At 34.4% G+C, this 13,814-nt stretch overlaps 1 protein-coding gene across 7 annotated transcripts in view; it reads left to right on the top strand.

Annotated features, from left to right (window-relative positions):
• LOC129910012 (homeobox protein 5) overlaps nucleotides 1–13,814 on the top strand; it is a 242,130-nt gene that overhangs the window by 50,831 nt on the left and 177,485 nt on the right. For all 7 annotated transcript variants that reach the window (XM_055987238.1, XM_055987241.1, XM_055987240.1 and 4 more), the window contains exons 4-6: nucleotides 10,925–11,047; nucleotides 11,146–11,181; nucleotides 13,188–13,214. In XM_055987238.1, coding sequence (XP_055843213.1) covers nucleotides 10,925–11,047; nucleotides 11,146–11,181; nucleotides 13,188–13,214 — 186 coding nt within the window. The remainder of the gene's footprint in view (nucleotides 1–10,924; nucleotides 11,048–11,145; nucleotides 11,182–13,187; nucleotides 13,215–13,814) is intronic.

Here is a 13,814-nt window from a genome sequence, read left to right as displayed (position 1 = left end):
AACTCACCACACTTCATGACATTTAACAATCACAACCTTATTTTGAATGAAAATAGTTTTGTTCTATTCCACTTATTATCATTTCTATAGAATTTCTAGATAGATAGTATGATCTTATAATTATGTAGACACACCCTCGTCAAAATAAAATAAAATATTCACCACACCTTGCAAAATTTTAATACTTATTTTATGATGAAAAAAAATGTATTAATTTAAACATTTCACACGTCAAACTTTCCAAAAATATTTCTTTAAATCAATACAAGTTCAAATATAAAACAATAAATACACAATCAAGACCAAACCAAAATTCACCACATCATCCTTTCTGATCACACATTTTTGCTTATCTTATTAAAATAAATAAATCAATTAACTTCATGTTTAAAACTACCATCAAAATCACCCACTAATTCATTCCCATCTATGGCATATACTCAAACTCATAGCTATAATCTTTTTACCACAAATTTGTGTTTAAAAGTTAACTCACGCTTTTGCCTCGCCCACTTAGTTCTTAGAAATAAAAGAAAGAGAGAATCGTAAAACTTTTTCAAAGTCGTTAAAATTTACAACCACTAAATGCTAGGTAATAAAATTAGTCTTGTTTTTTTTTGGCATCGGCAATACACATCCGCCAAAAATATATTACTTTTTTTTTATATTTTTATTTCTTGTGTGGTGAGAATTTGCAAATTTAAAATTAACCAAAAGAAACAAAAAAAAAAAAAATTACTCAATTAAACGTGGGGGCTGAGCTGTCATCGACTTGTTGCAAATTTCAAATAAAATAATATTCTCTTGTGTATCTTTTTTTTTTAAATTTATTTTTGAGTTAAAGTTAAATCAAATAGAATTCTTATGATGTTATATCATGAATTAATTGAAATATGTTTTTTTTTTGTTTTGATGTTTTCTTTTAATTTTTTTTTTTATTTTACTGACAAGTTCATTTAATTCAGGCAGGTTTTTTTTTGTTGTTGTTGGTTTTGTTTCTGTATGGAATTGGTTATAATATGAGAAAGCGTTGTGTCTCATTTAAAACAAACCCGACGACGATAAAAACATTAGTATGCCAATGGGGAATTTATCACACTTGAGTGGCAGGCATATTGACGTATTGCTTTTGACGACGACGCGACATATTGTGAATTGTGATAAGTTAATTCGGGTAAAATCAAGTCAGAAATTTAGATTTGTTTTATTTTTTGTATTTTTTATTGAAGACAAATATATAAAAAAAATCGAACACATAACCTTGTTTGGAGGTTTGACCTCAAGTTTGAATTTTATAAAAAAAAAATTAAAAATGTAGGTTCCTTGCACATAGTTCTTGTGTGGAAATTATTGGATTTCAATTGAGATGTCAGCTGTCATCACAGAAGGAAAACCAAGTACACGTCTACTAAAAAATATATATAAATTAGTTTGAAATTGTTGGATGAAATTTACTTATGGACATACAAATGACAGTTGGCACATGTCAGTTTTAAAACGAAATAAATTTCCAAAGCTTTACTAGAGTCATTTGACTAATTGTTTGATATTTTGACAGTTGAGAGGTGAATAAGACAAATACATAGAAATTTCAAAAATTTTAATGCACTGGGGTGACACGTATGTTATAAAAACGATTCATTCTTAACTGTCAATTCAAAGGAAAACAAAAATAATTTCACAATATTCGCCAGGTTACAATATTTCACCTGTCTTTAGTTATTCACCAAACTGGTGAATTTCCATCTTTTATATCGATACTATTATAAACTTAGTTTAAAAACAATGACATATTCGTTTTCCCCCACAAACGTCACAAATAGAAATTCACCACATTTGGATTCGGTACTGAGAGTTTTTATTAGTGAACTATGTCTTACTATTTTACTATTGGGCATTTAAACTTATAAAAATTTATATCCACATGGTTATCAGCACAGAACCAGTATTTTGACAGCTGTCATTCAATTTCGCCTATGGTTCAATCACCCGGTTAACTTTTGATTATTTTCAAATGGCAACCTTTAAAATCCTAAACATTCAGTAGCGACAGCTGAAAAATCTTCAAAGTGCTCTTAAAGTTTCTGCAGAATAGCAACCAGTTCAGCACAGCTGAGTTGAAAAAAAAAATTGATTTTGCAGCGCGATCTTACTTTGGCGCTTTGGAAATTCGGTTCTCTGCTACTAAGCTTTTCCATTGAGCTTTATTATTATACAGCTTCATTCCCAGCCATTTCTATTGTCAGGTTAAAACAGCCCCAGCCTGTATGACTGCCATGTCTGAGTTCATGTATTAGTTCTTTGAGATTTTGTTGACTTTCCTCTTCTTAAATCACACTGATAAAGACCGATCCAGCTGAAGAGAGCCTCAGCTATCATGACAGCCTCACCAGAGCCATTGGTGAGTTCTTTAACTGTTATACTCTAGGGACCTTTGTCAATTCCTCGCAAGAAAAAGTGGGTACCCTTGACTAAAACTCAAGACTGGATCTGAACACAGAACCTTCGGCAGTCCATCGCACTGACAACTACGTAATTGAGGACTTCCTTGGATCTCGGTGTTCCATTATTTTTTGTCGATGTTCACGAACTGGTTTCTGATTAGCTTAAAGCCCTCCTCATTGAATCCAAGCACCCGCCTGCATTTTTCATCAACCACAGGTTTTGTTTTTGTCAGCTTATTAAATTCACCAAGCTGGGGTAGCATGCCAGATAGTCTCTTAACACTTTTCCAGTGGTTCTCTACACTTGAAAAAGATATCATTTGCCATAAAATCTTAGCGGCATCAAATTTTGTTATAATGCTTGATATTCCAAAAACTTTTGCCAACAGCTCCAAAACGATAAAAATCACATAAATTATCATTTTATGATGTTTACTAATGATAGATCGATCTCTTTCTACAAAAGTTAAACCTCTCGAACAATAAAAATTACCACCCTCGATCACATTATTCAATCCTCAATTTCATAACATCTAGTAAAACATCAAACAAAACACATCAAATCATTCTACACCTCTTCTTTTAGCTCTCAAAACATCAAAACACAAAACAATCTTTTTTTCTATCTATTCAATCTTCTATATGAAAATAAATTATTTCAAGTCGTAAATCTTAAATCGATTTACTTTTCCGGGTCTAAAACAAAAAAAAAAAAAACCTAATAAATTAACTTAATTCACAATTCCACACACAAAGAGCAAGCAAAATGTGTGTTGTATTAAACAAATAAAACAACAAAAAAAAATTCCTTCAAACGAAAGTCAAATAAACCTCCATGCGCGCTCGATTGCATTGTGAAGCAGCAGCATCAAACATCAACATCATCAACCAACACAGAATTTTCTATCTAAAGACTCAGCAATCCAGCACAGCGAGCTTAATCAGCAGGAGAGCAGAGTAGTAGATATATCAGATCACAGAAAAGTAGCAAAGTTATTGGCCAATATTTTCCCGCCATAAAGTATCGCACGATATTTATATCCTCAACCACACAAAATCCCATTTAATTTGATTTCCCCAACAGAGTCATAAAAAAAGTAAAGATATACTTTTTTTTTGTTTCTTTGGGATTTTTATTATGTTTTCCTCTTTTTTTTTTTGTTTGTGCTGTTTTCATAGCCTTGTGTGGCTTTAGCAGGGTGATGTGGTGATGGTGCTCTTGCTACTCTGTGGTTGTTTGTTTATTATTCAGTTCGAAACAGAAACAAGCATATTAATGGCAATTTCCCGCCCACACCACCTACACCACCATTCCCATCTATTCTCTATTCTTGCCACTCCTGTATCCCTCCTGGACGATGCGATGGTGGGTTATGGAGTATGAGGCGACTTCTATATAGCTCTGCGACTTCAAGCGTTAAATGCGATGATTTTTCATCATGTTTTCTCTCTGTTCTGCTTTTGCTGCTTGTGCTGTGCAGTGTTTTGTTGAGATTTTTTCTCGCCATAAGGTTAGCGAGCTCCTCTAAGCTCGACAGCAGCGTTGAAATCCCAACGCTTGTATAGAGCTACTATCCATCGCTATAGGAACAAACGGATGGCCGGGCGCGGGTGGACATCCATTTTGGTCTTTTAGTCTGTCTTCTACTACTATATCGTCATTTGTCTGGTTATTTTCTTTAGCTGTCATCATTGATTGATGCCAAAGATGGCTAAATGGAGTGGAAAAATGTTTTTCCTCTTCGAAGAGCTACTTTGGTTTGGTTTGGTTTTATGATGCGGCGACGAGTGGTATTGGAAATTTTGATTTTCTTTTCATTTTTTTCCTCACGGGAGACATCACTTCAATTTGATGATGATGTTGTTATTGTATGTTCAATCTTTTGTTTCTCTGTTTCCAATAATTTGATTGAGGTAGGTGGAGGAAGTCATTTTAAATTGATAAAGTTATTAAAAGAAGCATTTGATGATGTAAGCCTGGGGAATTCTAGTACATTCTGTAAACAGATGATTATATTATTTTGGTCTAACTTAACCATTGGCATATATTTCTTTATTAAATATTTGGGAGACACACAAGAGTTTTTAAAAATTTCATTTCATCTTTCAATTGAAGTGACAAGGCACTCATTGATGTAAACCATGATCTAGTACAATTGTTTATATAAGCTCCTTATACACTTCTTGACTAAACGGGCATAAAATGAATATATCCACTGAAAAGAATCAATAAATTGCCCATGAGTTCTTTCACATCTCAAGGGGTATCAATAATACATACAAAATAAGAAATCTACTACATTATTTGTGACAAATTGATTAACTCCTCACTTATTATTAAAATTGTTTCCTAATTATGTCATTCCCATTTAACAGATAAACATTTTAAAATGAGATGATTTCCGCCACTTTTATACGAAATTAGTTCGCTTATTGTATGAAAAATAAATAAAGGTCTACTGAATCGAATAAACAAATCGACAAATTTTACAGACGATACAAATTAAAACAATCAAACAGAACTAATTGGACGTACGTTTAACTAACTGTCATTTTGTTTAAATTGACATTTCATGGTTCAGAGGATTGTTTCGTTTATGATTTTGATTATGAATTAATACCTTCGAATTATAATTGGTACAAAAAAATTGTAGTAATTCAGTCTTTTAGTACTATACAGTACTAAAATGTATGGATTTTTATTTACGTTGAGAACTATGAATGTACACGAAAATGCGTTAACTGTTGGCATGCATTTTGTATTTATGTTTAAATTCAGAAGGTACAAAGAACTCATCTGCTTATGAAAACCATAATGTTTTACTTTTATCTACAAATCGTCTAGAAACATCTAGAAGTTCTAGAGTTCTTCTACTACATTTCAGTTTCATTAACTCCTTTACTTGGAGTTGGTAGCCTACTTATGAATAGAAATCTAGTACTACCACACATTCTTTCCATTCGAGTAGAAAGTCATGTGTTATAGTACTTGATCTAATAATCATCTATTCATGAATAGTCGTAACATCTTCAAAGGAATGCGGCTATTGACATTAACCGCCTTCCATTGGAGTTAAACTACTAATAATAAAATAATCTAGTACATTTTATGCTACAAAATGTCAAATATATGCTTTCGTTAACTCAGTTAGTTCGATGAGAAAACTCTGATTGGCCGTTTTCATCAAAATTGACTAAAAAACATGTACGTTGTCATGGGCTTAACTCGGGTTCAACGCTGGCATAAGGCTACTTTCATGTAGGATTTTTCATATCATATTGGAGCATTTTCACCTAAGTTTTCAAAGAAAACTTCCAAAAGTAATCCTGTCATGCCTAGGTCCATTTCTTCATTTCGGTTGAGAGAGCCAATCACCTGTCAAGTAAACTTTAATTATTCCTTTTGTGGAGTTCATAATCGGAGTTTAGCTAGGCTTAACTTGTTGACTTTCAGACGTCAAACAAAAATAGTATCTTCACACTGTCAATTCGCCGTCAATGCGTTGACAGCATTTTTTGTAGACAATTGCATGACATGATTCGTATGGACAATATTTTGATGGCATTTTTACGTCAGAGACAAATTTCGTTCCTTGCTTACATTATTTGAGCTGTGTTATACCGTAAATTTACATAGTCACCATATTTTTTTGACTGACTGGCTGAAGAAAAATCGTAGAGATCATAATTTGTTAAAATTTCACCACGCAACCATTCAAAACGTAAAATTTCTCGAATAAAAATGGGAAAATCTAAATCTGATTACTTTTGATTCTTATCAGGTGACAGTCAATTAGCGAATCAGTGCAAAGGAAGTAGAAAAAAAATATTTTCGATAACCGTAAAACCTTATCGGAAATACACAGTTTTTCAAGTGCTTCAAACTATGCACACTATCTGCCAGACAACAAAAAAAATTTCAATTCGATATTTTTCTAAAAAGTTTGACATTCCAACACTCCAATTTCGAACTTTGGAAATGTCACTCAAATCAAATCAATACGGATATTACGATATGACTTGTTTTAATCAAATAAAATATCAAATTATAACACTTCACTTTGTGTTACAAAATAATTGAATTTAATTAAATTTAATCAACCAACTTAAACAACCATTCAATCCAACGATTATCTATAAACTAAATCATGGTAACAAGTTGGCATTTTAAATGACTTTTTCCATTAAAGCCCACCATAACCTAACTCAACTTTTGTGTGTGGATACTCGTATAAAAGTGACATATCATGGAAAAACTTTCTGTCAAAACTGAAAAAGAGCTTTTTTGCTTCTTTGCATCGCACAACAACTCGTTGTCGGTTTTGTGAAGTTTAGCACAAAGATTGTGTGCAACAACTCAGAGATGGCAGCAGTGTATCAGCAACCAGTCTTTGTTGTTGTATGAAATTTAACTGAGTATGCGTCGTCTGGATGTATGGATGTGTGTGAGTCCGTATGTTTTTGTTGTCTTCTTAGGGCTCTCATCTGTTGTTTGTGTTCTGTATTCTTCTCCCGCCATTCTGTGTGTTCTGATCTGTTTTCTCTCTCTCTTCTCCTGTTGAGCCATTATCAAACTGTGCTGGCTGCTGCTGATGGTTGAAGGAGACACACGGAACGTGTGTATGGAGAGAACCCCTCATCTGCAGCTTGCTGTGGGTCAATTCGGCCATTAAGATTTTGCAGTTCAGGCGTGCGCACTCTGAACACACGAGCGAATCCCAAATGGCATGACTTACAAAGTGGTACTGGTTGGAGCTTGCTCCTCAGCAGGGATGGATGCCACGGGATATTTTTTTTTCTTTTTTCCTTCTTCTTTGCCGCTGTCATCATCATCAACATCATCGTGTGTTGGAGGAAAGCTGTTCCTTTTGCATGCTTCCATGTACTGATGCATACTTAGGAGCCAGCAGCAGTAAAGATATCCTATCTGGTTACATGGCATCGTCATCTTCGACAGCGACGACAACACGGTGATATGGTATGGTGGTGGCAACGGCATGCAGCATGGTGACGAAGTCAACGACGACGGTGTCGATGTCGGCACACACGAAAAGTGCAGATGCTTTTTGATGCTGCCATTGATGCCGCTTTCGATCTTCTCTCTAATCAATTGGATTTGGTGTTCAACATGCTCCTTGGGAGCATGAACTTTCACAGTCCTTTTGCTGCTTGTGATGATGGGGTTGCAAGCAAAGGACCATCATTAATAAGTAAGGAGCAATCATTTTCCTTGTCGTTATTTTGCTGGTTGGTGTTTGGATCAGGAACCAGACATCATGTAGAATGAAAGGACTAAAGGTTGCTGCTGTGTGTGACGTATATAAGACGTAATTTATTTTTCTCTTGCGCCACATTTAACCGCATTAAAGGTCATTCCCATGGCACAAAATCAGTAGCAGTCAGTATAGACAGCCCGGCGAGACCAGGTCCCTCGCCTCATTCAGCACACCACCATCCAGCTCGACGAGACCAGGTCCCTTGCCTCATTCAGCACATCACCACTATCCACCTCTCTCCCACACACACATCACAGAGACTTGATAAAGTTATGATTAAGCTGAGACGGATTAATGTGACGCGCACTTAGCCTTTTGATAAGTACATTATGTCAAGCTATTAAAATCCCAGTGATGGTTGGCATAAAAGATACTTTTCCAGAGGAGAGCACATTATGTGGCATTAAAACGAGTTTCCACCTGGTCAGATACGGAGATATACACTGCTGAGAGTGCTTCTTCGTCGTCGTCTTCTGTTGATGCTGCTGCTTCATCGTCTTGGGTCATAATGTTTATTGAATAAGGTTTCTTGCTACATCCTATCGTTTACCTACTCAATTCAATCCTTGCCTCTTAGCTCTGTTTCCCCGACGGTGTTGCTCTCCTCTCGAGAGTCCCAGTTGTAAGGTTTTGGGTTAATATGTTGTTTCTCGGATTGGATTTGTTATATAGAAGACGACTATGAAGACGACAAAGAGGAAGGATGATGGTGTTGCTTCTGGAGAGTTCGTGCAGCCGGATGTGCACGATTGGTTCAATTGTGGAATTCGTATTATTATTACCCATGTCGGAGTTTGTTGGAACCATCGTCGTCGTAGTCACAGTCACAGTCGTCGTCGTCGTCGTTGTTGGTCTTGTGAATTGTTATTCACCCAGCAAAAGGATATTTATTATTCTTGTTCGTGTGTGTACTTGGGAAATTATTTCAATATGCGGAACTATGGGGGATTCTGGGATTCTCTCTTGTGGCAATTTGTATTGCTGTTGTTGTTGTTACGGCAAATGCATTATATTGTTAACAATTTCATTAAAGGAATTATTTGCTGATACAAATCTCTCCCGAAATAGTAGTAGGGTAACTTATAGAATAAAATCGAAGAAGACCGAAGGGGAGTGTATTGTTATGTTGTACAACAACTGTGTACCTTCCAATATGGTACAAGAGTGTATAATACACTCATTAGTTAATGTGAAATTTAGATCTGGTTTTTATTTGATTAAAGGTTCTCAATTATTCAGGTAATGCAATAATGGAATTGGGAAGATTATTATTTTCATAGCAGTATTGTATTGTTTTAAAGGGGACAGATGGGATAAAGATGATGATCATGTGGTTGGTTTAATAATTTGGCGACTTATTCTCTCTGGGAGTTTAAATTTATGCTCTGTTATTGTGTTTCCAGATTTTCATTTGAATTCAATAGAATTATTCCAGGTATTTACTTAGAATCGAAAGATGACTTCATCAACGTAAATTGCAATACAAAAACGAAGTAATCGACGACGCAAAAAATGGATAAACTTTTGTTCAGCCACTTGATTTATAGGATGGATCTTCTTTATACTAGAACATTTAGTCTATTTAGGTTTTCAAAAACGATAAGAAATTCATCAGCAAAAAAAAATCCGTGAAGAAAAAGAGAACCCCAATGACCAATATTCTTTTGCCAAATTCGTCCTTTGATTTGGAAGGTTGACCTGCTGATTTTCCCCGTTCGCCTGTTGATTTGCCAGGTTCGCTTGTTAATTTTCCAAGTTAGCTTGTTTGCCTGGTTCACGCACGGATTTGCCTGGTTCGCCTGCGGATTTTTCACGTTCGCCTCGTTGATTTATCGGGTCTGGCCATTGACCTGTCAGGTTCGCCTGTTGATATACCGGATTCATTGGCTGTTTTTCCAAGTTCGCTATTAATTTGCCGAATCTGCTCTTTGATTTGCCAGGTTCGCTTCTTGATTTACCGGATTCCTCCGTTTACCGGATTCGCCAGTTGATGCGTTCGTTGATTTGCCAGTTCGCCTGTTAATTCGCCGGATCCGCACTTTGATTTGTCAGGTTCACTTCTTTATTTGCCGGATTCCTCCGTTGATTTGCCGGGTTCGCCCGCTGATTTGCCGGATTCGCTGGTTGTTTTTCCAAGCTCGCCTGTTGATTTGATAGGATTTCTTGTTGATTTACCAGGTTCGCAAAATTGTTTACGAATGCGCCGGGTTCTCATAAGGAAACCTCGCAACTCCACCTTTTTTCGAAACTGACTTTTGAATGCCATTTTTTAGAAAATATGTCAGCGGAGCAACCCAAAAAAATTTGAAGTCATTCCGAAAACTCTAAATAGACTTAAATTCAAATTTTGCACAGCACGTTACTCCCCCGTTGTCTCTCCTGTAAAATTTAGATTTTGGGAGTTACTAGGTTTCCTTATGAGGCCGACGATATACAGAAATCTATGGTGTAAATAAAGATAAACCGAGGTAAAATGCTAACTAGCCTTAGGGCCGGTTTGTTGACACTCGATTATCTTTTAATCAAGGATTTTTGTATGGAATAATCCTTGATTAAAAGATAATCGACTGTGAACAAACCGGCACTTAGTCAAACGGCGAAAGGGCGACTTTAAGAAAATTCACTGTGAATACATTTCTAAAAAAAACAGCTTCTTTAAAGCTGTAAATAAGCTATTCCAAGGATCCTATTGATTTATAGAAGCTAATATGCTCGTTGGGTTATTTCTGCCTCATAGCCTTGCGTTCTTTCTGAGTTCGATAACCTAGAAAATTTGTGAAGGCTGATATTTAAGCCCTCAGAATCAATTGGCAAAACGAACCAGATAAATCGTTAGGTATTTGTACAGCAAAGCTGGCATAAGAAAGACGTTAAATATCAAAGATTAAAAAAGACCTTTGTCTTAAATACCGCCTTTACTTTGAGTTGGGTAACGTTATTTGTTCACCCCAGAACTACGCGGAAACATTTGACTCAAATCATTTAATTTCGTTTGTTTATTTTTTTTTGGGAAAACCCATATTCTAAAAACTATCATTGTATTGGAATTCTCTTTTTCATTGTTTAATTGCCAAAAAAACTGATCAAATGTTTCATATTATGTGTCATTTGTTTGGTTAACAAGTCTTGAAGCAGAATTAATAAAAATATTCAAAATAAACAATAAAACAAATATTTAATTTATTTTTTTTATACATTTTTTAGAATTCAATTACACTCGCTCAAGATGCTGGTACGTCTGATGATAGTGGTAGAGCGTCGGAAAGATTAACAACATCTTCAGTTGCACCCAGGGATGCGGATAGCTCCAGAGATCGACTAAGTGATGTAAGTTTACTTTTTCCCTCTCATTTTTTTTTTTCAATTTTTTTTTCATTTTTAATTTACTGAAATTACATTTACCCTTTTTCTATTCCTATCAACAGGCAAGCAGTAGATGCAGTTCCGGCAAAGGATATATCGTAAGTACTTCAAACTACAATATTGAATTTTTTCTATCTTTCTTCCTTCATTTACGAATATGTTCACAAAATAGTAAAAACAATAAAAATAAAAATGAAAAAAAAAAAAAAAAAAACAGTAGAAACTCATCAAAATGGCAAACCTCTTGTGAAAATGAAACTTTTTCTTGAATAACCATTCACATTTGAATAAATGGCCAATTGAATTTTTCCGGTCATTTTATTTGTGGCCCAAACCATACGGTTTTACTTTTCTGATAGCTGTTCTACTGGGTTCTTGATGTTCAGTCAACTATTAGCCGTTCAGTTTTTTTTTTTTTTTTATTTTTGCTTTTATTTCTGTTTGCTTTCAGTTTTTGTTTTTGTTGCTGTTGTTTTGGTTTCATTTCTTGAACGTTTTATTAGCCCACTCTCGGCTGGCTGTAGATTCGATACGATTGACGGCTATGACAAACCTTATCCACTACCTCGTATATTTGAGGTGACCATTTTATATAGAATAAATTGTAGAACTGTCAAAATTATTGTCTCCTCTTTTTTCTCCATTTTGTTCTATATTGATGCAACTGTAAAATGTCGGCAATTTTGGTGAAATCATCTAAAAATATTCTGAATTTAAAAAGAAATCGTGTACGATATTACATTTTATAACAGTGTATACCAGTTTTTTGCTAAAAATAAAGTAAACTAACAGAACCAAATACCAACAGTCCTTCACCTCACTTGGACGTATCTGTGTTGTTTTTTCGCTGGCAATTCATGAAAATGTGAACGAGATTACATTTTATAACAGTGTATACCGGTTTTTTTTTGTTTACAATCAAGTAAACGAACAGAACCAAATACCAACGGTCCTTCGCTCCATGTTGACTCTTCTGTGTTGTATTCTCACTCGCATTTCATGAAATCGTGAACGAGATTACTTTTTATAACAGATTATACCAGTTTTTTGTTTAAAATAAAGTAATCGAACAGAACCAAAGACCATAAGTCTCTGTGGTGCTATCTCACTCGTAGAAATAGCGAAATGAGGCATCTCTTTCTCACTATCTCAAACTAAATTTTAGAATTTTGACAGCTGGGTTAGTTATGTGCCAAAATGTCATTTTTATCTCCTTTTAAAATCTATCTCTCCCACACAGGGTTGCCATTTTATAATCGAGAAAAGTTTATAAAATAAAATTACTCAAAAGCTAGAAATGTAATTTTTGACAAACGCCAAACTGGTCACCATAACATTTACTCTATACCCCCTGTAAAGAGCTATAGAATTGGTGTGTGTCTCTGATATAACGATTTGACTCGGTTCGGTACTTAAATCAATCGTTTGCATTGTGAATGAGATTATCTGATGATGACGGCAATAGTCTCTCTGTCATTGTTGCCGAATATCGATATCGCAATATATGTATACTCGTGCATATCGATATATATCTCTGCTGTATGCCATTGGTATATAATGCCATTATTTGTCCTCTCTCAGGCGTATCCTTTTAGTTTTTACGGTTACGATTATGATTATGGTTATTACAATTGATTTTGCTTCATTTCTTATTTTCTGTTGTTTTTTTTTTTTTTTTTGTTCATTCTTCTTATTTTTGGTTTTGTTTTTTGTGTGTTTTTTTTTTTTTTGGTTTGTCCTTAGTTTTATTAAGAGTGTGTCAACAACACACTTATTGGTAGATAGGTATAAGATATTTTTTCAAGACAATTTCTTCTGAAACATCAAGAGGTTAAATGGATATGCCTCCCCTAATTTTAGAAAAAAAAAAAAAATAAAGAAAAAATAGATAAGACAAGGAATAAATAAATGAGTGCTAGAAATAAACTTATGATTTTATCAGAGTTGTTATGATGTCCTTGATAAAACCGCAAACAACATTATAAGATAAGGTCCTTTTGGAATTATGTGTGTTTCTTTTTTTTCATTAATATCGCCCATTTTTATTGATTTGTGATTGTGAATGAATTTTAATCGATTTTTTCTTTTGTTTTTTTACTTACAGTGTGATAGTGAAGGAGACGATGATAAGGTGAGTTTTTTTTTATATGAAAATAAAATTCACATGTGGTTACTACAGAAATATGCATAAATAAGCAAATGAAGTCAGTATAAAAATAGAGTTGTGCAACGTATGAAATCTTTAAAAAAAACGTGTTAAACGAGGCTAAAGCTCAAAAGGCTAAGTATAAAAAAATGTAGGTTTTGCAAAATGTTTCACCAGATGCATTATTATCTATGGAATCTATAAATATTGATAAATTTAACGAGTATACTAAAAGCACTTCAGATCTTTTAAAATCCAAATATAGTCACAAACTTTTGACCCCCCCCCCAACACTTCACAAGATTCTGGACCATGGTGGAGAACTTATAAGCCATCAAATTTAACCAATAGGGGAACATTCAGAAGAAGCAAAGGAAGCAAGGGATAAAGATTACAAGCGATATCGACACTCAAATACATGCTAGATTTCACGGAAACGACAAGATTTATTAAATATGTTATCCATATCATCAGATCCACTTGTTTCATCTTTAACATACGTTAGATCCCAAAAAAATTTTACAGTTATCTTAATGCGTTTAAAAGTTATGATTTTTGCAACGGGAAAAGTAATTTTGGACAACG

This window comes from Episyrphus balteatus, chromosome 2 (assembly GCF_945859705.1).
Source record: "Episyrphus balteatus chromosome 2, idEpiBalt1.1, whole genome shotgun sequence".
Classification (NCBI taxonomy): Eukaryota; Metazoa; Arthropoda; class Insecta; order Diptera; family Syrphidae; genus Episyrphus; species Episyrphus balteatus.
The sequence above is the reverse complement of the archived record's forward strand: the minus strand, read 5'-3'. Positions and strand labels throughout refer to the sequence as shown.